Source organism: Sceloporus occidentalis, unplaced genomic scaffold, assembly GCF_023333645.1.
Source record: "Sceloporus occidentalis isolate IW3139 unplaced genomic scaffold, rSceOcc1.0.p SCAF_6, whole genome shotgun sequence".
In the NCBI taxonomy this organism is placed as follows: Eukaryota; Metazoa; Chordata; class Lepidosauria; order Squamata; family Phrynosomatidae; genus Sceloporus; species Sceloporus occidentalis.
This window is the reverse complement of record NW_028316986.1, coordinates 9,436,790-9,464,389: the sequence shown is the minus strand read 5'-3', so window position 1 is coordinate 9,464,389 and position 27,600 is coordinate 9,436,790. Positions and strand designations below refer to the sequence as shown.

Sequence of the window (27,600 nt, the reverse complement as noted above, 5' to 3'; positions counted from 1 at the left end):
GTTACATTGCCTTAAATAACAAACAACTGGAAACCAAACAGAATTCATCTTTTCCATACTTGCAACTACATATTTTACCACAGACATATATTCATACATAGGCGTGCACCTACACATACAATTGCATAATATATTGTGATTGTTTTTAAAAAGTGAATTTACCTTTGTGTCCAAGAATTAATGTAAGCAAAAACCTTGAGTGCATGTTCTTTTCTGAGCTGTAATCCATCACCACCTTCGATGTCAGAGACTAAAGAAAAACAAGTGAATCATCAATGCCATGATGGAAGCTTAAATTTCATTTTAAGTTAAGGTAAAATAAGTTGAGTATCTTTTTTAAATAGTTCAATTAGGAAACATGACAAAAGGAAAACATTGTGGCTACAAACTTTAAAATCAGGGTTATTTAAGGTTAACATTTAAATACATTCTGTTGTACTCTTTTAGCAAGTTAGTTATTCGTGGCCCTCAACTGGCAATATTAACAACAGCATAGGAAGACTATTAATGAAGAATCTATCTGTACAGGACAGCTCAGTACTCAATACCCCATTTTGGGTACAGTTTAGTTTGTGTCAACCATGGAAAATTAACTCTTGGAGAAGCACTGGAAACTGTTGAACAAGCACTTTCTCTTTAAAACTGTAAACAGCATAAAGTCAGAACTCAGAGGAAGAAGCACCCACATACCACAATAAGCCATTTATCCTATCTTATTAAGCCTAAATAACCTAAAGACACCAGGACCCATCTGATCTTGGAAGCAAAGCAGGGTTGGTCCTGGTTAGTACTCAAATGGGGGGTCGGCCAACAAATCCCAGGTGCTGTAGATGCTATTTCAGAGGAAGGAACTGGCAAAACCACCTCTGAGTATTATTTGCCTAAGAAAACTCAATGAAATTCATGGGACTGCCATACATCAATAAGCCTTAAAGGTGCACACACATACACACTAAGCAAAGAGGGGGCATGACCAATGTGCTGGTTCAAAGACGCTCTTCTGCTTTGTTCCTCCTTTGGTATAAACAGGTAAGCAAAGTGGGAAGCTGTAATTCAACAGATCTTCCTGTTGCATCTTAATCTGGAACCATGATTATTAATCCCCAAACAAGACAGTATTGGAAACAAGACTTAACCCCCAAAAACTGAAAACTAGTCCTGGCTGTTTTGGAAACCATCACCTATAGTCCCAGATCGGGACCTTCCTGGATTGTTTACCATCTTGTACCAAGGGAGGATCATATGCACTACCAAAATATCTCAGTTTATCCTGGTTAAGTAACCTAACCAGAATAAAACAGGAGCAAATAATGAAGCAGCAGTAAAACCAAACAAGCTTTATTTATATATCGCTTCATACCGTCTAAGCAGTGTCTAAATACTGTATGGCTGGATTCTGACACAATGGCAAAGAATTTTTAAAAGCACAGGACACAGACTGATCTCTCTTTGTCTTCCACAACAGAAAATCATACCACCTCAAGCCTGACAAAGTCCCTTAGCACAATCTTGGGTAAGGAGATAAAATTCTGGAAGCATAAGGTTAGGCGCAAGTGCCTATGGAAACCAACACACAAGATCTTGGAAGGAACAAACTATCCACATATGAGAAAGAAACTGTAAGATGTCAGAAAGCCAATCCTTACGTGATCCATAATGACTCACTCAAGCCAACCCTTTAAGTCTACCTGGAAAGGTAATACTGTGACCACCACTGAGGAGCAGTTACTATCTCCGTAGGTTGGATCCCCAAAGAGGTCCGAGCATAAGCATTGGTATTTCTATCAAATACAAGGAAAACAAACACAGCTCTCTTTAAAAACCAAATAAAATCAATATATGAACTCTGTTTCATCCAGGAAACCTTGGAATCAATCCAGAACACACAGGCTCCAATTTCTTCCCGCTGTAATAAAGGCAGGATGATCAGGAATTCAAGGAATAACTGGACCACCGTCTCCATCATTAAGCAACAGCAATAACAACTGAAAACCAAAAAGAAAGACCTGCAAAGAACAAGACAGGTATGGTAGTAGAACAAACTGTCTGAGGAACTGTGGCATTTTCATTCTTTCAGTTATGAAGCAAAAAGAGAAAGACACAACTCAACTACCTTTTAAGCACATTATAATATTGTGTCTTAAGATGAGGCCAGGTGCCTCAGCTCCTGGACTTAAGGAGGAGTCTTGTCTCTCCACCCCCCCCCCCTTTTCTCTCTCTCTCTCTCTGTATAGTTTACAGTGGACCTTTGTTATACACTGGGGTTTGGCTCCAAGATCCCCCATGTATAACAAAATCTGTGTATGCTCAAGTCCCATTGAATATAATGACATAGCAAAATGGTGTCCCTTATAAAAAATGGAAAATCAAGATAAATTTATACTTTTTTGGAACATTTTCAAACTGTGTACGTTTATAAAAAACGTCCGTGTATAAAAAAATCCATGTATAAGAAGGGCTGACTGTATATTGTTTTTTAAGATTGAGATGGGGGGCTGAGAATGGGGACTATTTTCTTTATACTTGTTTTGCTCTATTAACTGTTATGTATTTTGCTTTGTTAATTTTATTGTTGCTATAATTACTATGTATTTTTGTTGCTATAATTGCTATGTTTTTTGATATTTACTGCTATTGTTAATCGCTATTTTATTTTATTGTTATTGTTTAACGCATTGCCATGTTACATTTGTTTTTTTTAATTTATGTTTATTGTTATTGTCTTGTATTATCCCCTCTGTTGTAAGCTGCCTGGATTCCCTGTGATTGGGCGGCATATAAATAAATCCTATTATTATTATTATTATTATTATTCAAGAGAATAACTTTGCTGGAGAACTAGTAACAACTTGAGTCAAATAATGACTGGCTGAAGTATATTAAGAACATAGAAAAATGGAGGTTGGGGGGAAATTCTAAAGGAGACTCAGGCCACATTGCTTAATCATTTATAACTATTCTCTGCAAGAGTTCAAGTATCAACAGATTAAACTGCTTTCCCCAGCCTGGCAGCTTAGTGTTAGGGAATGTTTTATGAATGTTTTATTGCTTCACCTTTCACTCCCATGTGGGATAGGGACAGGTGGGCTATTGTTATGGAGGCAAGCTGAAAATGGAGAGAACAAGTGGAAACTCTCTATGTCAGCAAGCCTTCAACCTTGCAATGAATACTGTGTACCTATGTGCACAAGAGCATGAATGGGAGAAAGATCAGAAAACTCCAATTCCAGTTAAGTCTCTACTTCAGGCTATTTAAAAAAATCTAGTATCTTTTTAAAAATCTAATTGTGATGTCACGCTATTTTAAAAAATGTCTTCCTTACCAAGGAAGGAAGACAGTTTAATGCATCTGCTCTGCCTGAAGAAGGTTCCTGGGTACATATAGTTAAATCTCCTAACTGAAACTCTAGAAAGCTGCTGCCAGTTAACCTTAACAATACTGAGGTAGAGTGGAATGGGAATGGATCAGCCCCCTCCAGATGTTTTTGGACAGCAACTCCCAGCATTGCTTACCATTGGCTGTACTAGTTAGGTCTGTAGGGAGCTGTAGTCCAACAACCGTCTGTATGCTTCTCATTATTGAAATAAGTGGACAATCTGAGTGAGTCTTGGATAAGATAGCTTCTTGTGTTTCTACTAGTTGTAAATTCAAGGCAAGACTGCTAATGGCTGATGTCCCCTTGGTGAATGATCTTCACTGGAACTAAACAGGGGGGATGTGTCCCTATTGGTTCTACTGGGCCTGTGAATAACTTTCAAACCCATTGTCCACAGTGTCCATCAGGGCCATCTTGCTAGCATGGGACTTGGAGGCACTGTTTTATAGTGGTTCCTTTCCTTCTTGGAGGGAAAAGCTAAAAAATGGCATTGTCGGGGAATTCTTGTTCAGCTTTTGGTTCACTAACTTGTTTACTTCCTGACAATTCTGCTTTGTCCCAAATACTATTTAACAAATGCACAAAGTCACGGGAAGAGGCTATCTAAAGGTCTGAAATTCAGTGCCTCCAGTACTCCAGTGACATCGAACCCAGCTTTTCCTTGTCATCAAAATCCAAGGAAGCTGATTGGGTTTGGCATCAGCAAAAGACTAGATGAATTTATAAATTTAAATTTAATCCAGAAAAGATAGAAGAATTCCTAGTCAACAGAAAGGCAGATTGTGTAACAAGGTCTCAGTATGTGCTGGTGGGGTTATCAGCTCCCCCTGAAGGCACAGGTTCATAGTTTGGGAATACACCTGAATTCAGCCATGAACTGGAAGCCCAGGTTTCTGCATCAGCCAGAAATATATCTGCACAGTTAAAACAAATGTACATTCATTCCTGGCCACATTACCAAATTTGGCCACACTAACCTATGCCTTAATTATATCCCATTTGGATTACTTTAACATATGACGCATGGAACTCCCTTTGTAGAGTGTTCACAAATTCCACCTGATCCAAAGATTAGCAGATTAAATAATATTTTAACTATATTTATATTTTTGTATTTTTAATTTAAGTCTTTGTACAACATTTTATCTATAGTTGTTTTAATTTTTGCAAGCCACCTGGAGTCCCAGTTGGAGGAAAGGTGGAATAAAAATGAACAACATAGTTAACTTGAGCTTTTTACAGCAGAACACAATTCCTTTATTAAAACAGCTCCACCAAACTCCCAGGCATAAGTAAAAGTGTTGACTGTGACCTACAATGCCCTATACTCAGTTCCAGAACACCCAAGGCTTTCTCTCAGTCCCACCACCCTGACAGGCATATCTACTGGGAATGCAAGGAGCTGCTTGTATGCTCTGGAACTCTCTTCTAGGAAGGCTACAACTGCTCCTCCTTTCTATATCTTTCCTTCAGCTGGGAAAGGCTTTTGTTATTCCAACAAAATGAATCTTTTGACTCACTGAAACACTGAACAAAATCTACATTGTCTCTGGTTTTATTTGTAAGATGCCCTGACTCCTGATTATGAAGGGGCAGGGCAGGGGGGGAACAGGGTATAAATAAGGGAAACATCTGATCTTATGGCTTTCTTTAGGCCTAATTAAAAATGAGAAAAGATGGAGAAGTGAGGCAAAACATAGGTTTTTGTGGGGTTTGAAGCAAAACAATTCACAGAAAAGTAGTGGAAGAAGAAGGGAATGAAAGGGGAAGAGAAATGGTGAACTCCTGCACAGAATGCAGTGATGAAATGGAAGGTAATTTATCTAACTGGCAAGGAAAACGACAGGCAGCTAGGGCCTTTCCCAAATGTTAGGCCCTTCAGGGCTGACATTTTCTCTTTCCCTTTATCAACATAAATGGAAGTAGTTGGAGTATTTTGAGGTATCTGGGAACATTGTGATCATCTTCACTTCAACTTCTCTAATTTTATGGGGAGTTTTCTTGCTTCTATTTTAAATTAGTGTTTCAGGAAACCTGCAACAAACTCATTTTTAGTCTTTTAGCATATTTATCACTCACACAGTTCTAAGCACTTGGATACTCTACATACACATATATAAGACTAGACATTTTAGCCAAAAAATTGACCCAAAAAACCTGGGTCGACTCCTCCACAGATCAATGTAAGTACTGTATTTTAACTCTTATCAAAAAAGGAACCCTCCCCTTCTCTGAATAGAGTGGCAAAACAAAAGACCTTAGTCTTGCAGCTAAAAGAAGCACCAATTCCTTCTATTCTCTCTGCTGCAGTGCCATTTCTGGCCTTTTTCAATGCTTGGGTGGGAAAATGATGGTAGTGGCAGGTCTTTGGAGCTTCCCTTGAAAGGATCACCAAGAGGAATTGGGCCTTGTAGGATCTGAATAAGACATTTGTGTGTTTGTCAGCTATTCTGGGTTAAAATCAGGAACTATTATAATATTATAACAGTAAAAGGCTATGATCAGTGCTAATGCAGCTTCCATTTTCTTTGCTTTTTCGTTCTTTTTTACATTTCTTAGCCCTGCCTGTGACCAGTCTCCTCCCTCCACACATCACACAGCCGTTATTTACCATAGTTCCCTCCTCATCCATCCAGTTTTGAGGGTGAACACAAATAGTTATACTTGCCAGAATTATGTACGGAAATTTTTTGGCATAATTTTCCTTTGCTTCACCCTTTACATCCTTTGTTACATGCCCCTAAGTTTTACCCTGGACTTGTGCACGGACCATACCAAAATCCATAATTTTGGCCCCCAAACCTACCCTCAACTTATACATGAAGCCGACTTACTGTTGAGTATATAGGGTGATTAAGTTAATAGGTTTTCCTTAACCCCACCCCATTATCCTCTCTTGGATTCTCCTTCTACAGTGAGCCTTCTAAATTTGTGGCTTTGCTTTTTGCAGATTGATTATTTGGAGCTTCAATATATTCACTCTAGTAATCTTTAGGTCCTCCAGTGCAACTCTACAGTCAATGTCCACTGGAAGCTGACCACAATCATGCTGGAGGATCTAGAGTTTCCTAGAGAGAACACTTCTCTAGGCATCTGTAGGTCCTCCAGTGTGATTCTATGGTTAACTTCTGGTGGAAGTTCACCACAGTGTTGCACTGGAGAATCTAGAGATTCCCAGAGACATGTTCTGTCAGGTAAAAAAGTCAGTGTTTTTTTATTTGCAGTTTTCTATTTTCATGGGTCCTAGGCCTCAAACTCCAGCAAATGTGGAGGGCCCACTCTATTTTTCTCTCTATCACTGCTTCGAGAGATCTGGTACGAGGCTGGGATATTAGCTTAGTATCAAACGATACAGCAAGCTAAATATAACTTTTCCCTTCTATCTTTCTTTTAAAAAACATGTCTGTTTAGATGCTTCAGACAGCTTTTAACTCTCATGTATTCACCAGTCCCTGGAATCCTGATTCCTTTTTAAACCTCTGCTGCAAACAATTAACATGTGTCATGTGAAAAAGAGACAACAAAACTGTATTTCATTAGCCTTACAGGGCAATGTTAGAAGAATGAAAAGAAACAGATATTAAGACAAAAGGACTGCAAAGAACAGCGGTCTTGTAAGATACTGTACATGTTCTTAACAGCTGGAGATGCTACAATCTGAGATCCTTCCCTGGCTCCTCCATGCAAAGCATGTGCTCTACCACTGATCTTTGCAGATCAACCTCTGTGGGGATACAGAGTAGATGTAATTCACTTATGCTCAGAGATATTCAAAATGTTTATGATACAAGACCTCTCCACTCATGATTCACTGAAAGTCCTTTAAAAAAGCTTCATTTATATACCACTCCATACTGAACTAACAGTGTCTAAGCGGTTTACAATTGTAAGCTAATTGCTCCCAACAATCTGGGTACTCATTTTAGTGACCTCAGAAGGATGCAAGCCTGAGTCAAGGTTGAGCCCTTTTGCTGGTATTAAACTTGCAACCTTATGATTTTGAGTGAGTGGCTGCAGTAGAGGCATTTAACCACTGCACCATCAGGGCTCCTTTATATGTAGCTTCTTATTGTTGCACTTGATGCAACCAGTGTCTTCTAAATGAAATAAACACATCATTCCACATTAATCTTTAACATCAATCCTAATTAACCTTTAACAAACAAGCATGTAAAAAATGTTTGCTGGAGTGGATGCAGGTGGAGAAGAGAAATGAAGATCAGTGACAAAACATAACTGAACAGGGTATAAGATGAGACCCCATTCTTTATGGCAGCCTTTCTCAACTTGCCAATTTCCAGACATGTTGGATTCTAACCGTTCCCAGTGAACAATCAATTTTCTTATAGGATTTCTAGTCCTTCTGTAAAAATATTGCTAATCTGCGAATGCAACTTTAAAATGACAAAAATAATATTTTTGACAGAATTAATCACAAAACGTGCCCCTAGAAGTTGATAGTAGCAATCTCTATAGCATTCTCTAAATCCCACAATTTGTTTTGAAAATATATGAAATAAGTAACAACGTAATGCAACTGAACAATTTTTTAAAAATTAGGTATTAATATCAATGACAGCAACTGATTTCCCACACCTAACATTCAGCATTAATTTTTAACTGCAGCATTCTGAGCCCTGAGTAGTTTCTTAAGACATCCAAGATATATTACCTATATTCATGATATATTGTGCCTTCAAGCTGCCTGTAGATTTATGGTAACCCCATGGATTCCACAGGGTTTTCTGAGGCAAGGAACAGTCAAAGGAGGTTTTGCCAATTCCTTCCTACAGCACCCAGTTTTTGTTGACAGTCTCCCATCCAAATGCTAACAAGGGCTAAACCTGCTTAGCTTCCAAGACCAAACATGATCTGGTGCCTTCAAGATGTTTAGGTAAATCAACTCAGGAATACTGAACTACGATGTCAGTAGGTCTGAGGAGGAGGAAATGAGAGAAAGAGCCCAGTAGGTCATGCAAACTGCTCCCTAAGCATTAAACATCTTTTGGTGGCATGATTTCAGTGGCAGCAAAGCAACATATGGAGGCCTCAAAAGCTGCCAGGAAGCATGAATCTTGTGTTGTGCTCATCCCTGATCTATTTGTATACCTACTGTACCTTCTGGCAAGACCCCTGCCAGCAAGCAATTACTATTTACATCAGAACATCAAACAAGCACAGTTCAACCTAATATAATATGCTGTTTCTTTTTATGCTTGTAAGTATTTTAATTAATGTAAAATTCATGGGGAAATAATGTAAAATTTAACCTGGAATCTTTTGTTTTTCAACTAAATGGTGGCACACACATTCCCTAAAGTAATCAAAATCTAGACTACAACAGTGTTATACACCTAACCAAGCAATAAATGCAGAACAACTAAACAGACAAGAAAACTACAGGCTCCACTGAAAGTCACACACATAACATGCTTTTGTGTACCTTAAGGAAATGAACCTAGAAGCTGTTATGTATGTAGCACTAGGTATTCACTTATCACCATATAAAGAACAGGACTGGAAGTGGTATAGAATTTTATAAGACAAAGTCATTTTTCAAAAGGGGAAAAAAGTAGTCAAAACTAGATCTGTTAATGAGACTGAACAGGCAGAGACAGAAAAAGAGTATGAACGACAGAGATGGCATGACTGCTAAAGGAGCCCTACTATTTCCTCTGCCTCACAACATGTCTTTTGCCACTTCATGCTGCTGCTAACACCACACATTCTAAAGAGTGAAGTGAAAGAAACCTAGATTTACACTGCATACTTGTTTTTCTGCATAGAATTAAAACAAGCAGTCACTAGGGGAAATTCTGGGTCATTTTCTTATACAGGACTGAAGGAAAAACATGCATTCATAAGATTTGTACATGGCATGGCATGTACATTTGAAAGAAGAAGAGCAGCCTAGTTGGTCTTAAAAGATGGCTCCAAGGCAAAAGACATATGGCCCTCCAAAGGTTGTTGGGACTTCAATTACTCTTGCCTTCAATAATTATAGCTATTAATCAGGGGTCCAACGTAGGGTTGCCATAATTCTCTACTATAAACCGGGACAAAATGTAGGACAAAATTCAGACCAAAATTTAGGACAATTGTAGTATAAAATTTAGCCCAAAATGTAGGACATTTAAGGTCCTTCATTTTTCTTAAATGTCCTACATTTTGGGCTAAATTTTATACTACAATTGTCCTAAATTTTGGTCTAAATTTTGTCCTACATTTTGTCCCGGTTTATAGTAGAGAATTATGGCAACCCTAGTCCAATGACACCTGGGGGGCCAAATATTCTGCTCTATAGACCTAATAGTTTTCTTCTGCTTCTCAACAGTTGTAGAAAAACATATTGGGATCAACAGCAGCGTACTTCCTCACAGACTGCCAGTTTGTTCCACTGTACAATCTGTGCCATTGGTGATACATCAAACCCTACCCCACCCAAGTCTTGTCATTAGGAGGAGTCTTACTCAAGCAACAGAAATAAACTATCATATATAGAAGCAAGTTAGATAAATTTGATTTTACATGAATTCTTGACACAAATACTCACTCTACATTTCAAAGTTCATAAATTTATTTCTCCCTACACCCATGTGCATATAGTTGTCGAGTAAAGGTAATACACCTTGAGCATCCCTTATTCCAAATGCTTGAGACTAGAAGTGTTTCAGATTTTGGAATACAGCTATTATTACTTCACTGACCAGAACTGCAACATCACATAACAGTCCCCAGGGAAAACTATTCAGGGAAAGGAGGGTCACATTGACATCCTTGGAGGGCCGTTAGCTGCTTTCCTTCCTGCTAGAAAGGTGGTCAACTGATCCTGAAAACATAGCAAAATTGCTCCCACATTCCTAGAGGGCATTTGGGGCAATTCTTTTTTAAAATCCACCCTGAGTTGCATTTTCCTATTCTTACACTGTAAAGAGAAGGCTTATTTCTAGCATAAATAAATAAATAGTTTTAAAAAATTAAAAGGTGTCCCCCCCAGGCCCAATAAAGCCCCCCTACCCTGGCATCCCTAATTTTGGGAAACAAGACAAATTTGGAAAACAGAGTTTGAATCTAGTTTGTTTCCTTAAACTGCAGTTAACACTAACCATTTTTTTCTGGATTCAAACACAAAACTAAACTGAGGTTATTATTATTATACTTTATTTATATAGCGCTGTAGATTACACAGCACTGTACATACAAACAATAAAATCGATAAAAATGAAACCTGCTAATGGCGTACATTTTTAAAAAGTTTTTACTCTCCTCACATCTACACTGGAGAATGAGAAGATATGGGCAACCCAAGGCTAAATCATAGCTTAACATTATGGCTGGAACTCAATTCACATGAAAGGGAAGCTTCTGCATGAAACAACAGAACTAGCATATATCAGCAACTTCAATGCTATTCAATTCAAATTCAATTGGGACTCTGGATCCTTTTCCCAATACAAACGGAAAATTAACACTGATTGACCAAACAAAAGCACAATATATTCAAAACCAAGCAAATAAACAAGAGAAATCTCATGTGTAGAAAATGATTAAACATTAGTCAATGCCATAGGCCTATTGTAATGAAGAAAGCAATGAAATACCACCCCCGAGCAGGAAGCAAGTGGATTTTTCAATGCTGCTAATTCCATAATGCTGGCGCTACAACAGAAAAGGCACTGTCACATTACGACCATTTGGGCTTTAAAGATTATAACCAGCACTTTGAACATGGCCTGAATTAGATCACGTCAGTCCAGCTAGTATAAGCAACAACATTTAACATTGTCCAAAAAACCTGGTCCCACTAAACATACCTGATGCTGTTGCCCAAACACTCTTCAAAGGTAGTCATATGCAACGTATTACAATAATTCATGAAATCTGCCTATGCTAATCTTGTAGCACCTATGCCAAAACCTCTGAAAACCTTCTGCTTCTTCATCTAGAGCAGTGATTCCCAAACTCTGGTCCTCTAGGTATTTTGGACTTCAGCTCCCAGAAGCCTCAGTCATCTTAGCCAGTAGTCTGGGATTCTGGGAGCTGAAGTCCAAAACTCCAAGAACACCAGAGTTTGGGACTCACTGACTAGAGTTTACTTGTCTACTCAGTAATCCAACAGGCATTGTTGTGTTCCCAAATAATTATGCTTAAGAGTGCATCTTTACTCAACATAGGCAGCTAAGCTTGTTCTACCAGGTATTATATTTAGATGTTCTGATTCATGTGTTTATTTTGTATTCAATGATCAGCTCCATATATATATCATGTCATTACTGATGTCATCTGGCCATATGTATAACTAAAAATTTTGCCTGGACACTAAGAGGTATATTCTCATACCCTCACATAATAATAAAAAAGAGCCCTGCTGGACCAGATTTGAGGTTTGTCTAGTACAGCATTTTGTATTCAATATACTGCTTGGTCAACTAGACAGCTATGGAAAATCCACAATCAGAACATGAAAACAAAAATACAGGAAGCAATCTCCTTTTTTTAGTACAAACAAACTAGTACATTAAAAAAATATTCTTCTGGCTGTCCAGGTTTATAAGAAAGCCAATTATATGAAGCAATGCCCTACAGACATTAAAAGAAAGGAAATTCTGCCACCATTAGAAATACTACTTATGAATCTCCTTCAGTGATGTGTGCAAACTGATACTGAAAAATTTAGTCACATGATTAATGCATCCTCTCCGTGAAATACATGCACATATCTTAATTCTGATCTCACATTTTCACAGCTTTTCAAACATAGTGTTTGAAGAATGCTCCCGCATTTCTCTCAAGCACCATGAAATAGCAACGAAAATTCACTCTCTACTGAAGAATTCTACAACTATATGCTAAAACTAGTGGAGGGAAGAGAATCAGGATATATTTTTTAAATTCTACGCTCTATTCTAATCCTAACAAAACAGAGATCTTGCTGGTCAGCAAGCAGTTAGATTGGAAATACAATCTGGTTTGGTCAGAGCTGCACTCTCTCAGAAGGAAGGGGCTGGCAGCTTGAAAACTTGGTGCATGAGCTGTGATTTGTGCCATCAGTTACATTATTTCCTTGTAAAGAATTTGAGATGAGTAAATCACTTCCCATTTCAACTAGTGTAAGACACCTAACTTTGAACTGCCTTTTTAATGTTTGGAAGGTTCAAGTGAGGCAAAATGCTACTGTACACACAGACCACAATGAACTACTCAACAAGCACTAGTTACCAATTTGTTTCTGGGTTCAGTTCAAGCTGATGGTTCTTAACGATAAAGTCATAAGCAGTTCGAGACCAGGAGCCTAATCACCCTAAGATCCTGTCCAATTTTGGAAGCTAAGCAGGGCCAGTCCTAGTTAGTATTTGACACCAACAAATATCAGGTGCTGTAGGCTTATTTCAAAGAAAAAAATTGGCAAACACATCTCAGAATATTCCTTGTCTATGAAATTAATGGAGTCATCATCAACTGCCAGGCAACCTGAAGGTGCATGCACATACACACTATGAGGCCTATTTGCATATCAACTTGCTGCAGAATAGTGCTCATTATCTGAGGCCTGTTTTATATACTACAAGTTCAGAATTCCTTACTAAGAAGTTTGAAATCCAAAATACCCCAAAATCCAAAACTTGAACTACAAGTCAAGTCATAGTACATACCTGTATTGTATTCCTGAGGCTAGAGAGAGTCACAAGCATCTGTGAAATGGCAGGAATCCGTGCCTCTTGCGATTTCAGAAATCCTCAATCTCTCCAGCCTCATTATGTATATGCAAATACAAGTATATCAAAAATCCAAATACAGAACATTTCCAAGCATTTTGCAAAAGGGATACTCAATCTGCTACCACCAAGAGACACTAGGTTGGTGGTGACATGAAACGGGATGCTCTTTTTGACAATCAACTGACTACAGTAACCTCTCCCAAAGAGTCACACCAGTGTCTTCTTTCTCAACTCTTGGCAAAAGATTATTTTTTTAAATCGTTTTTCCTATGCTGTGCTTTGCTTAGCTCAGCATTACGTTTTTAAAGTGAAGCTCATCACTGCCCTAGCTCTTTAAACTTTTGTTGCATTAATATTTAATTTTTAAACTTGAGCATCCACAAATTTTGTTATTCACAGAGGAGCCAAACCCCAGCAGATACCAAGGTCCCACTGTGTGTGTGATCCTAAAAAGTAAAGATACAACTGTGCACTGAAGTCAGAATTATACAAGCCATTGTATTCCGCATCCTCATGTACACATGTGAGAGCTGGTAAGTGAAAAAAAAATGGAGAAGAAAAAGATCAACTCATTTGAGATGTGGCGACGGAAAAGAGTGGTGAGCATACCGTGGACAGCCAAAAAGACAAACTAATGGGTCCTTGAACAAATAAAACCACAACTCCTCCTGGAAGCCAAGATGACAAAATTGAAACTTGGAGATGCTTCATCCACAAGGTCACCATGAACTGGGGGACTTGAGGGCAGTTAATAAGAATAAACAAAAACAAATATAACATACACACACACAAATACGTACAGAGCCAATTACAGTACAGGAGCTCAGATCTATGGCACAGTACAGAGCACCAGGAAGAGGCAGCTGGGAGCCACCTCTCCTTGCTGCGTAGCCATGCTGCAGCAACCAAATTGCGTGGCTATGCAAAAAAAGGACTGCTAAAAAGCAGATACTTTTTGCATCACTGCAAACAGCTGGCAGCGGCACAAGCACATCATTGGAGTCCATCTGGAGTCCGCGCAGCGGTGACGTCATCACTACACGCGCCGTCTATTTGTTTTTTAAAAAATGGAAGAAATGAATAGAGGATATATAGGCCTGGTACAGATGGGCCCCAAAGGAAGCCCTCGTCACGTGCGAGGGGTGAGGGGAGTGTGGGTGGGGCGCCCCTCGCACATGATGAGGGCGTCCTTCGGGGCCCATCTGTACCGGGCCTATATATCCTCTATTCATTTCTTCCATTTTTTAAAAAACATCATTTCAGGTCTTAAAAATTTTGAGTGGGCCAAAAATAGCTTTTAACCTGTTAATTGCATTCCTCAGTTACTTCTGAGGGTAGCCAGGGGTCTGGTGAACAGTCTACAAAGGACCAAGAGAGGCCACAAATGGTCCTGAACATGGCATTGTTTTCCACCTTGCATTAAGTCCTAGAGATCTCATCCATCATTCCTTTGTATCACTCAAATTAGATGCTCATGATCATGTTGAGAGGAATGATTTCAATTCAACATATGGTTTCTAAACACTTAACCCTCACATGATTTACCCAAGGAAAAAAAGCAAGGAGGGGTGACTTAGGAGCTGGGTTTGCTTAGTCTGGAGAAGAGATGGTTAAGTCCAGCTCCATCAGGACTAGCCTAGAAGAAGGAAGAGCCCCCCCTCCAATCCATCTGCCTTAGTCCAGGCCTCAGAGGGAGAGATGAACCACTGGACCTCATCCCCTTTCCCTCCATCATTCCCTTCTCCTTTTGTTTCATGTCTTTTAGACTGTAAGCCTGAGGGCAGGGAACTGTCTGATTAAAAATAATATTGTAAGCTGCCCTGAGAGCCATTAGGGCTGAAGGGCGGGATATAAATACCTACATAAATAAAAAAAAGAGGTGATTTGATAGAATCATAGAGTTGGAAGAGACTACAAGGCCATCCAGTCCAACCCCCTTCCATGCAGGAACAAACAACCAAAGCATCCCTGACAGATAGCCATCCAGCCTCTGTTTAAAGACCACCAAAGAATATGATAGCCCTGTTTAAATATTTGAAAGGATATCATATTGAGGATAGAACAAGCTTGTTTTCTGTTGCTCCAGAGAATAGGACCCAGAACAATAGATTCTGGAAGATTCAGGAAGCCCGCAGTCTTGGTTTCACTTTTGATTCCTCTCTGTCTTTTATCCCCCACATAGAAGCCACAGCCAAAGCCTGTAGATTCCTTCTTTACAACATTGCCAAAATCTGTCCATTTCTCTCGACCTCTACCACCAAGACTCTGGTCCGTGCTCTGGTGGTCTCCTGACTAGATAACTGCAACCTCCTTCTGGCAGGGCTTCCTCTCTCTCATCTTCATCCTTTAATTTCCATTCAGTGGCACGCATCATTACATCTGCTCACAGCTTTGACCCTGTTTCTCCTTTATTAGCGTCTGTTGTTGACCTTTAAAGCCCTGCATGGGCTGGTCCCTCATTATTTATCTGAACTTCTTTCTCTGTACATTCCCACTCATACCCTCCGTTCTAGTAGTCAAGGTCTATTGTCCCAGCCTAGGATTCATCCCTTCTCACTTGCTACCCCTCACTCCTGGAACCTTCTTCCCCCACGAACATAGGTCATCACTTCTTTGATCACTTTTAAATCTGAGTTGAAGACTATCCTGTTCAGGGGAGCATTCCCAGGCACTGTCTGATTTTTGATCGGATAGCTGATGTTGTTGTTTTTAATTGTTGCCTGCTTATTTTAACCAATTCTATTTTATATTATTACCTATTGTTTTATATGTATTTTGTAGATTGTATGCTATTGGCAGGTTTTATTTTTATTAATTTGATCATTTGTATGTACAGCGCTGTGTACATTTACAGCACTATAGAAATAAACTTAATAATAATAATTCTAACTACAGGAAAAGAGATTCCACCTCAACGTTAGGAGGAACTTTCTGACAGTGAGAGCTGTCTGACAATGGAACACACTCCCTCAGTGTGGTGGAACCTCCTTAAACGGAGGTTTTTAAACAGAGGCTGGATGGCCATGTGTATTGGGGTGGTGTGTGTGTCTTGATTGTATGTATAGAAGGCTCTGTGGATTAATGGTTCTTGTGTTGAAAATTGGGTAAGCTAGCCTGAACTCTCTCTGGAAGCCAAAATGACTAAATTGATGCTGTCGTACTTCTGTCACATCATGAGAAGGTACAATTCCTTAGACAAGACAATGAATGAAGATGGAGAAGGTACAGGGCAGTAGAAAGAGAGGAAAACTGCATGCCAGATGGATAAACTCAATCAGGGAGACCATGGGCCTCACCCTACAGCACCTGAGCAGAGAGGCAGAGGATAGAGGGGAGACATCTCAGTCACAGGGTCCCTATGAGTTGAAGTTGATTCAAACACAGCTAGCAACAACAAACCTTCCTGGATAGGGTAGCATTCCTCCAGAAAGAATAGGTAAACAGCTAGTACTCCTAGATCCATCTTCGTCACTGCAGGCCTAGGCAGATTGGTAGCTCTGAGAGTTTGGGGCCATTAGTGCCTTGTCTGTCAGCTACAGCCTCTCCTGGAAGTGCACTCTTTGTAGGGCTGCCTTGGAAGACCATAGAAACTGCAGTTAGTGCAAAATTCAGCACTGCTCACTGGGATTCTATTCAGATACCATATAACACCAGTTCTGGAGGAATTACACTGGCTGACAATATATTTCTGGTTTGAATTCAAGGTTCTGGTGATAACATTTAAAGCCCTAAAAGGCTTGGGACTTCAAAATCTCTATATATATGCCTGCCCAAGAACTGAGATTTGTTAGAGGGGGCCACCTCAGTGTCCTACCAGTAGGGGAAATAAACTGTGGGAGAATTTGCAGTGACACTCCAGTTGTGGAATCCCTTCTCTCTGGAGCCCCAGCTGGCATCATCATTGGGATCACTGAAATCATTCCTGTTTGGGGAGGTGGCATGGCTTTTTACAAAACCCTTTGGATCTAAATGACTTTATCCAGAAAGCACATGTCTTATGGTCATAATATTTAAATTTGTTTTAAATCATTGGGTTTCAACTGATAAACTGCTTAATACATTTTTCATCTTTTAAAACTATTTTTAATATTTAGGGTTTTAAACCAATTTTATTACAAGCTAGTCTGGAATTTCTGGAGACAGGGCAGGATATATAAATATTTAAACAAATAAACAAATAAATGAATAAATCTAGTTGCTCCTGCATTGTTTGCAGTAGCCTTCCTCTAAAAAATGCCTTCTGTATATGTTGTAGTGCAAGTCTCATCATTGCAACCTGGGATCACGCAACTAGTAGTCCAACATGCAAAGACGACAGCAGGTTGAAGGACACTAGTTTACAGCATCATAGCCTTCCTCTTTCCCTTTACAGAACTTCTCTAGTTCACTGCCCAATATAACTACTGTATAAAAAGGAGGAAGGCAAAGAGGTCTGGAATCAACTGATAGAATTTCCCAGCATCACACAAAAGTGTGACATATTCCTGTACTTGAAAGTTTTAACTTACAATTGTGTGAGCACAGTACAGAAGGCACCCCCAAATAACTTACTACAGTATCTAACACTGCCTTATATTATTGTGACAGATGGTTTTGTTGTGTTTTGTTGTTGTTGTTTCTAAAGCAAAACAGTACCAGCAGGAAATGGGGCTACTTGCTTGACTGGGTTTCTTTTTTTGTCTCCCTCAAAAGTATGCTTCACATCAAATCATGACAGAAAAAATACAAGTTTCTCAGGGCAATTTGCCACCATATGTAGTTATAAAACTGCCTGCAACACGTAGCCCTTTCTGAACATCAACATCATCAACAACAACAACAAAACAAAAACCTTTGTCCCCACCTGGTAGTCAAGGTGACTTACAACAGTTGGCCCTCCTTATCCACAGATTTTTATGCACGGATTCCAGCATCCACAGCTTGAAAATATTCCAAAAAAAGTATAAATTCCAAATAGGAAACTTTGATTTTTCCATTTTATATAAGGGACACTATTTTACTATGCCATTGTATTTAATGGGACTCAAGCACCCATGGATTTTGTTATCCACGGAGGGGAGGGGGGCCTGGAACCAAGCCCCAGCAGAGGACAAGGGTCCACTGTAGTTAAAATTCACAGCATATAAAGTAATTAAACCATCAGTAAATTAAAACTAGTTAAAAACCTAAACCATTTTTTAAAAAAAACAAGCAAAAATCTAGCACATTATAGAAATACTGTTTCTTTTTTTAAAAAACACTATTGTGTAGCCCATTCTCCTTTTCTCTTAGTGTAAAAGTGCTCTGTAAAGCCTATGGCGCTATACAAATGAATGTAATAACAATAACAATAATAATAATAATAATGGTGGAGGTGGGAATCATTCATCTGCCATGTGCATTATGGGGATGAGGAAATGGATTTTGGATATTTAATTTGGAAGTTAAGAAAGGCACTGTCTTATAATGGAAGCCCCTCTTCTTTATGTGATTCCCCTTCAGCTGACTTTTATCCCACAACACTGAAATCCAATCTTATATTGTTGCCTCACTGTGTTAGTCACTGCCTGCAAAGTGGTTTCTGAAACATATGTAACCCTTTCTGTTTCATATACAAACCTGTCAAAGATAAAATACGCAATATTTTCTGCATTCTGTTTGGTATACATGACAGATTTTTAACCATGTTCGCCATGGAAGTTTAATTTTGTCCCTGGATGTCTCTCTGGTCTCAGTTCCAGCCATTTCAGTAAATGGAGAAGCAATCCCCATTGTTCGGCAGCCAGGGCTGAGGAGAGCTGGCAATCTGTAACTCAGACCTTTTCATCAGGACCTCACTCTTTACTAGTTTCTACCAGTTGATTTTTTTAAATTAACTTAAATTGGTATTTTGAGCAATAACACCGCTATGCAGTAAAGTTTCTTGAACACTATCGAAGAATCTAAAAAATATACACACGAGCCAGAAAATATCCTATTTAGTGGAGGCAGTGATTTCTTACAACTGCTCTCGCCTCTCCCAATTGGGTCCTATTTCCTTAAGGTAGATTTTTAAACTTCTGCGCTATTTTAAATTTTCTTCTGCTATATGTTACACATTGCATGTGCTACATGCAGGGGATTGGCCTTATCACAGTTTATTCCATTATTAGTGCTTTTGTTTTTTAATTATCATCATTCTTCCTGGGGAACTGAGATCAGGACATCCTCCAAAAAGGAAAATTCTCCCAGAACTCACAGTTGCAACTAGGCAAATTACAGGGCCATGTTTTCTGGGTGTACCAATGTCAACAAGGCATCTCACTACAGAGTTAAGCTACAAAAGTAAGTCCACTAAATAGGGAATAAACTAAGATGGAATGAGCTCCAAAACACACTGCAGAAATAATCCCATTTGACACCGCTTTAACAGCCCTGACTCAATGCTAGGAATACTGGGCTTTGTACAGTAGTTTTGTGAGACATTTAGCCTTCTCTGGCGCCACAATAAACTACAATTCCCTGGATTCCCTAGCACTGATCCAGGGCAAGTAAAGTGGTCTCAAACTGGATTATTTCTGCAGTGTGTTTTGGACCTGAGTTGGACGTATTTCTGAGTAGCCACATCTTTATGGTTAGTGGGGAATGCTAATGAAAATACGAAGTAGATCCAACTGCCAAGTATTTTGCAATTTGCACAAACAACTGTCTTTTCTGAGTTCAACTACTACAGTTACATCTCCCTTCCACATCTCTGCAAAGTATGTGAAAACCATCTTAAAATTATAATAGTTGTTATTATTATTAGTAGTATTAGTATTATTATTCCCTTTCCCCACTGCCATTCCCTTCTCCTTTTGTGTCATGCCTTTTTTAGATTGTAAGACTGAGGGCAGGGAAATGTCTAATTAACTACACTCATTCCAGAAGAATTTCAACATATGTACATCAGGCTCCACACCATCTTCAAATGTATACCTATATCAGGTCAAAAAAGCCATATAATTAACTGGTAAAATTAATTTAGAACCAGTGTGACGTAGTGGTTTGAGTTTTGGACTATGATTCTGGTTCAAATCCCAACTCAGCCATAGAAACTCACTGGGTGACTTTGGGCAAGTCATGCTCTCTCAGACTCAGAGGATGGCAATGGCAAATCCCCTCTGAAGAAATCTGCCAAGAAAACTCCTTGGCCTATGGGTCAGAAAAGACTAGAAGGCACAAAACATCAACAAAATTAATCACATAAAAAGCTTAAAAAGTAGTCAAAAGTAATTCACTATGATGTAATTAAGACTTCTCATAAATGAATGCATGCTATTCTCAACCTGATCTGCATCTAAATATCAGAAACTGACATACCAAATATTGTACTCAAAATAATAAGGGCCAGAGCTGACAAATCATTGGTTTTTGAATAGGAAGATGCTTCAGTTCCAAGTAAAACAGTCAAATCAACTAGTAAAGCAACTTGACAAGAAATTAAGAACTTGAGGTTTTACAAGTTTGTTCAATGTATTTATTCTTCCAGAGCCTTCATCTATGAAGAGTCCTGTATTTAAATTTCTAATTTCTGAAAGAGTACTCTCAGTATCATACTCTGAAAAAATGGTCTAGTGTTGAGAAATAGTTTTTTTAAATCTATTTAGCCCAGCAATCTCTTCAACCTTGCAGTATTACAAAGTAAAAGAGAATGGGTCTGTGGCACACAGGAACCATTTTATGACTTGCAGTCCAAACCATGCTTTACATGGAAGCAAATTTCAATCAGTTGCAGAGAAAGCATCCCCGAAATAACACTCTACTTCAAAACGATTGCACCTCGAATAGTAACCAAGATTCTCAGATGGTCAGAAAAGAGAAGATCTTGTGAACCCAGACAAAGCAACTATCTTAAGATAAATGAAGGTACGTGGCGCATGGGAGAAGATGGGCAACTCCTTACATTTTATCAGAAAGAATTGATAACAGACACAAGATAGGAAATACAATACTACTATCACCTCCTCCTCCTCCTCCATAGTAACCCCAGCCTTCCAAAACAGAGGGGTCACTCCAGTTCAAGACCTCCTTGTCCTCCGGTGGCCCCCATTTAGGATCCCAAGTGAGATAGGAAGAGAAGCTTGCAACTACAGCTTTACTCCTTCCCTGCTAGAAACACACACAAATGCACCCAATTGCAGCTGAGGCAGGTCTCTCCTCCCTCCCTACCTGTTCCTCTACCAAAAGCTAAGCGAAAACTAGGCCTCAGCTACCAAGGCTCCTTGGTGGGAGGGCATAATCCAAAAGAAACACCCAAAGAAAAGAGATAAAGAGCCAGTTTACCCTCTTCCACAGGCATCTTTCATCAGAGGAGGAAGGTGCATCGCACTGCCCACCTCACTACTAGCATTTTAGGAGGGATGAGAAGCAAGTAATAGTTGTGTGTGTCTGGGTTAAGGAGAAAGAAAATGGTTCTTACCCGCCACTGAGCCTGAAAAACACAACTGATAGTATGCATGCCTTCCTAGGCATACTCAGAAAATGTGTCTACCCCCCTCCAAAAAACAAACAACCACCATGGGCCCCATGGAAACCCTGCAGAAGGGAATGATGGCACTGCCTTAAACCGGGAACTGGCCTTCCTTGGGTTTTTAATTGTTATTCTTACACACTGTGTGCCTCTCCTTCCAACAAGGAGGCCGAGTAAAAATAAAAATGGAGAAGGAGGCTAGAGGGGAGGGTTTACGGGATGGCAATGTGTCCATAATCCCAATCCTCCTTCCCCCTCCCTAGAATCTCCCCCTTTTTGCTACCCTCCATCCCTTCATGTGCAAAATAAAACACACATACACATATGTATCTATATATGAGAATGGTCGTTGGGTGGAGGATTGGAGGAGAAAAATGGGAGGAGTAAGGACTCTGATTCACAGACAGAAATACATACATACAAATGATGGAAGAAAATGTATAAAATGATACTCCTCTCTAGAAATAAAGAGTCTGATTTACACAAACACACACATTATATATGCAAGAATGATCATGGGAGGATTGGTGGAGGAAAATGTATAAAACCCTCCTCCTCTACAGGAATAAAGACTCCGACACATACAAACATACACACATATATATACATATATAAGAATGATGGTGGAAGGATTGGTGGAGGAAAATGTACAAAAGCCTCCTCCTCCTCCCGAGGAGTAAGGACTGAGATTTACTTATACATAGACAAACATGCACATATATGACTGGTGGGAGGGGGAGGCGGAGGAGGAAAATGTATAAAATCCTCTTGCTCTCGAGAAGGACTGAGGCTTACTGATTCACAGACACATACACATGAATATATGTATACGCATGTTTGTGTGTGTGTGTGTGTGTATGTATGTATATATGTGTGTGTGTGTGTGTGAGAGAGAGAGAGAGAGAGAGAGAGAGAGAGAGAGAATGATGGGGGGAATCGAAGGAAGAAAATGCAAGAAACCCTCCTCTTCCTCCTGAGAAATAAGGCCTCTGACTTACATATATATATATGGGAACAAAATGGGAAAATCCTCCTCCTCCTCCTGAGGAACAAGGCCTTTGACTTACACACAGACAGGGAGGGGGTGAATGCATATAACCCTCCTCCTTTGAAAGAGTAAGGCCTTCTTACTCCTGCAAACACACACACACGATTGTGGGGGAAATCGGAGGAGTAAAACATATAAAACCCTCCTCCCCCCCAGGAATAAAACCTCCGATTTACTCATACACACACACATATATGATCTTATGGGAAACCGGAGGAGTAAAATGTATCAAATCCTCCCCCCTCCCCCTCCAGAGGAGTAAGGCCTCTGACTTACTCACTGATATATATATATATGTGTGTGTGTGTTCATGAGGGAAATCAGAATAAAACGTACAAAACCCTCCTCCTCCTCCTCCTCCTGAGGAGTAAGAGGTCCGATTTACTCATGCACAAACCAACACACATACATATACATATACATACATATACACATACACACGATAATCGGGAAACCAGAGGAATAAAATGTATACAATCCTCCTGATCCTAAGGCCTCCGACCTAGTTATGCCTGCAAACACACACACACACACACATTCATGGGGGAAATCTGAAGAACAACACGTATAAAACCATCCTCCTCCTCATTCATACAAACACACACACATACACACACACATATATAGATTATGTGTGTGTATGTATGTGTATATGAATGATCGTGAGGGAAACCTGAGGAGTCAAATGCACAAAATCCTCCTGCTCCTCCCGAGGAGTAAGACCTCCAGCTCACTCAATACACACACACAAGTGTGTGTGTGTATATATATATATGTATATGCATGTGTGTGTACATATAAAACCCTCCTCCTTCCGAGTAAGGCCTCCCTCCTACCCGTGCATGCAAACACACACACACACAGACACACACACACACACACACATATATTCACACACACACACACACACAGTTCGTGAGGGAAACCAGAAGCGTAAAAGCTGTAAAGCCCTGCTGCTCCTGGGGAGTAAGGCCTCCGACTTACCCCCAAAGACATATATATGATGGTGGGGGGAACAGGAGAAGTAAAGTGTATCAGACCCTCTTGCTCCTCCCGAGGAGACCTCCGACTGAGGAAGCTGGAGGCGCCAAAGGCATAAAACCCTCCTCCGACTTACTCACAGACATACTTATGTATTCAATATCTATATACTACATATACACAGTATACATATATATATATATATATATATATAGAGAGAGAGAGAGAGAGAGAGAGAGTATCTATATCTGAGCGATCGCTGTGGACCCTGGAGGAGCCGAAGGCGTAAAAAGCCAGAGGAGCCACCCGCCTAAAACCCTCCTCCTCCTCCTCCTCCTCGGAGTAAGTGCTGCTGCTCTTCTTCTTGCTCCGGGGACTTACTCTCGTTCAAGACCTCCAGGAGCTCGGCGCAGCTCTCACACATGGTTCATCCAAGGAGAGGAGCAGCAGGAGCCGCCGCCGCCGCCTCCCGAACATTGAGCGACCGCTCGATCCGGGCGCCGGCGATGGAGGGAAGGGAAGGGAAGAGAGAGGGAGGCAGAAAGAGGGAAAGGAAAATGGGGGAAGAGACAGAGGAGGAAGAGGAGGAGTGAAGGGAGGAGAGAGGAAGAGAAGGAGGAAGAACCGTAATATGTGGAGGAGGACGAGGACAAGGAAGAAAAAAGGGGGTCCCCGGTGCAAAGGCGCCCGCGTCGGCAGAGGAAGAGACGGCGAAGTCCCTCAGTGGCTCCAAAGGCCTCCACAAGCCGCCATTTTGCTGAAGGGAAAAGAGGAGGAGGAGGAGGAGGAAGAAGACGAGGAGGGAAAGGAGGCGTGGCTTAGGAGAGAGAGAGACACAGAGACAAGGGCCGGCCGGCGGAAGCGCGCACGTACGTACGCGCGTGCACGTGGCTACGTACGCGCAGGCGCAGGGAGAATGCATCCGCTAGGCAAAGTGGGAGGGATGTTTCGTATGTTCGGGTGTTTCCGGAAAAGGCGGCGGGAGAGCCGAAGAAGAAACAAAAAAGGGAGGGGGAAGGAGTTCCTCCTGTCGGAGAGGAGGATTCGAGAGGGCAAAATGGCGGCCGGGCGGGAAACGTCTCGAGTCGTGACGTCACCGCAGCCCCGCCCCGTTGATGGCTATGTTCTTCTGAGGAGAATAAAATTGTCTGGATGCTTTTTTTTATGTACAATGCTCATTTTTTGTTAGTAAAATAAAATATATACACGGTACATAAACGTAATAATAATAATAATTTTATTTCTTACCTCTCACAGCTCAAGGCGGGTTACAACATACTTAAAAGACAATCATTACTTTATTTATTTATTTGTTTATTTTTGTCCCGCCTTTCTCCCAAAGTGGGACCCCAGGCGACTAACAACATACATAAAACCCAACAATTACAATGGTACAGTTAAAATATAAAAAAATTACAAATATGAAATTTAAAACATGCAAAGTTAAAATTAATCACCTAAGACCAGGAAATTAAGAAAAAAAGGTCCTACATTTTTGAACCTTGTCCTACATTTGTCCCGGTTTGGAGGTCCTCAGCTATGGCAACCCTACTTATGAAGGAAGATTTTCACTAATCTAGTTCTCATTTCTTACTATATGGTACATCCATGATCATAAGCTGAACATGACCCAGTAGTGTCATGCTGCAGCAAAGAAAGCAAATGATGTTTTAGTCTGCAGTCACAGAATTATGAGGAAATAATAATAATTCCACTATATTTTGCACTAGTCAAGATAGATCTGGAGTACTGCATTCAACCTGGTAGCCACGGCCCCATACAGATAGGCCAAAATAAAGCTGCTTCTGGTCATTTTGGAGGTATGTTGTTTAAATCATGCATGTGTACAAAGAGTCTGATAACCACGCCACAGCCGTAATGCAGTCCTAAGGAGTCTTAGGACGCATGCATCATTTAAACAGCATACCTCTAAAGTGACCCAAAGGAGGTTTATTTTGGCTTCTCTGTATGGGGCCCATATTTTAAGGAGGATTGCCCCATAGACAAGCTGGAGCAGGTTCAAAGAAGGGGAACAAGGATGACAGGAGGTAAGGAGAACAAAACATGAGGAACAGTTGAGGGAATTGGGCATGTTCAGCCTGGTGAAGAAAAGATTCTGGGTGATATCACTGCACTCCTTAAACACCTAAAGGTTCATATAGAGTTTTAAAATACATTTTAATTTTTAATGTGCAATGTTCTTAACTTTTTAAAATTGTTTGTTTTTTAAAGTTTGTATCTACACTGTAATGCTTTTGTGTTGTTTTTGACTTTTACTGTTTTAAATTTGTTGTTAGCCTCCTTGAGACTCTGTATTGGGAGAAAGATGGGAAATAAATACATAAAATAATAATATAGGGCTATAACTTTTTTTAAACTCCCATCCATCATGAAGTCTTTTCTCTTTTAGTATTCCTGATCCCAGGATCACTCCCAGTATTTCCTTAAATTTACTGTAATCGGCTCTCATAAAGTCTAGTGTGTGTCAGGCCACGCTTGGCTTCTCCTTTCTGCTGTATAATAAGCTACAGGAGAATATGGTCACTCCAAATAAGGATCCCACCACTTCCACCCCATTAACCAGGTCAGATCTGAAATCGATCATCCCATTGTTGTCTCTTCCACTTTCTGGACAATTAAATCATCTGCAAAGCAAATGAGAAATCCACTGGACCTTAAATTTTTGGCAGAGTTTGATATCCAACGAATATAGGAAATCCCCCAGTACTACTACATTTCTCCTTTCTGAATGTGTGGTCATCTGTTCCAGGAAGGCATCATCCAAGTCCTCAGCCTGGATTGGGAATCTGTAACAGACCCCCACAATGACAGCACTGTTGTTTCTCATCCCCTTAATTTTTAACCAGATACTCTCAACCTGGCTTCCAGGATTAAAGGAATTGGTCTCGTCACAGGTATGTATGTAAAGTGCGCCCTTGCCTTATGCTGGGGATCTATTCCAGACCTCGCCCCACGTAAGGCAAATACTGTGTATGCTCGAGGCCCATTAAAAACAATGGGGCTTGTGCACACGGTGAAGTGGCGTGTGCACCACGGGCGCATGCGCAATTGCCTTTTCCAGAGCGTGGCTTTCAGTGTAAGCTGAAAGCTGCATATAGCGTGCCTGTGTATGGTGCGTGCAGGGGTACTGTATATTTGTGTGTATATATATATATATATATATATATATGGGTGTGTGTGAGAGATGAGACATATTCTCTTTCTTGGAAGCAGAAAGACATAGAACATGAACAAGAGAATGGCGGGGAGGGGGATATAGTCTATCTTTAGGACTGAAGCTTGCGTGTGGCATTAACAGAAAAAGGAAGGTTTTTTTCTGAAAGCAAAAGACTGAGTTCTTACACCATCTTATTTTTGTGTTTATTTGATTGATCCGCAAAGACCTGTAACACGTTTAACACAGCTATGGCCAGCCATCGATTTCAAACTCCAGCTGTGGCGCCTGGATGTTAGGCCCAGGAAAATTAAGAGCAGATAAGACATTAAAATACACTTAACAGGTCAGATCAATGGTCCATCAAGTGTTGCACCCTTCCTGTCTCCAGCTGAAGTCAGTGCTGGATGCTTTAGGGTGTGAACAGATGAAATATTAAAAACAAGCCAGGAATGTGTTCACAGCCTTTCAAGTATTTCCATAACAAACATGTGCTTCTTCAATGCCAACAAATTGCTCTTCTTCAATAATTGTTTGCCCAGATCACTGCTTGTTTTCTTCCTCTCCACCCCTTGGGAAAATTGTGTTCTATACTCAGTTGCCTATGAGAAGCAGCACTTTGTCCATCCTGACACTTGGCCATGCAGGCACAGCTCTTCGCTCCTTGTTTGCCCCAGTGCTAATTCCCAGTGCTTTTATCATCAACACTACTTCTGCTAGACACTTCACCTCTTCCAGTGGAGAAGGAAAACCTCCACTGCTATGTATTTGAGATGGAAGATGATCTCAAGCTTCCTGCCTGAATCAACTCACTGCCTTATTGCCACTAT

The 27,600-nt window shown here is 40.2% G+C and overlaps 1 protein-coding gene across 2 annotated transcripts in view; it reads right to left on the bottom strand.

Annotated features, from left to right (window-relative positions):
- Nucleotides 1-24,432, bottom strand: part of USP34 (ubiquitin specific peptidase 34) — a 170,106-nt gene extending 145,674 nt beyond the window's left edge. For both annotated transcript variants that reach the window (XM_089528821.1, XM_089528822.1), the window contains exons 1-2: nt 23,977-24,432; nt 163-250 (exon numbers count right to left, since the gene is read on the bottom strand). In XM_089528821.1, the coding sequence (XP_089384947.1) occupies nt 163-250; nt 23,977-24,019 (131 nt within the window). In that variant the 5' untranslated portion in view covers nt 24,020-24,432. The remainder of the gene's footprint in view (nt 1-162; nt 251-23,976) is intronic.
- Between the last annotated feature and the right edge of the window lie 3,168 nt (nt 24,433-27,600).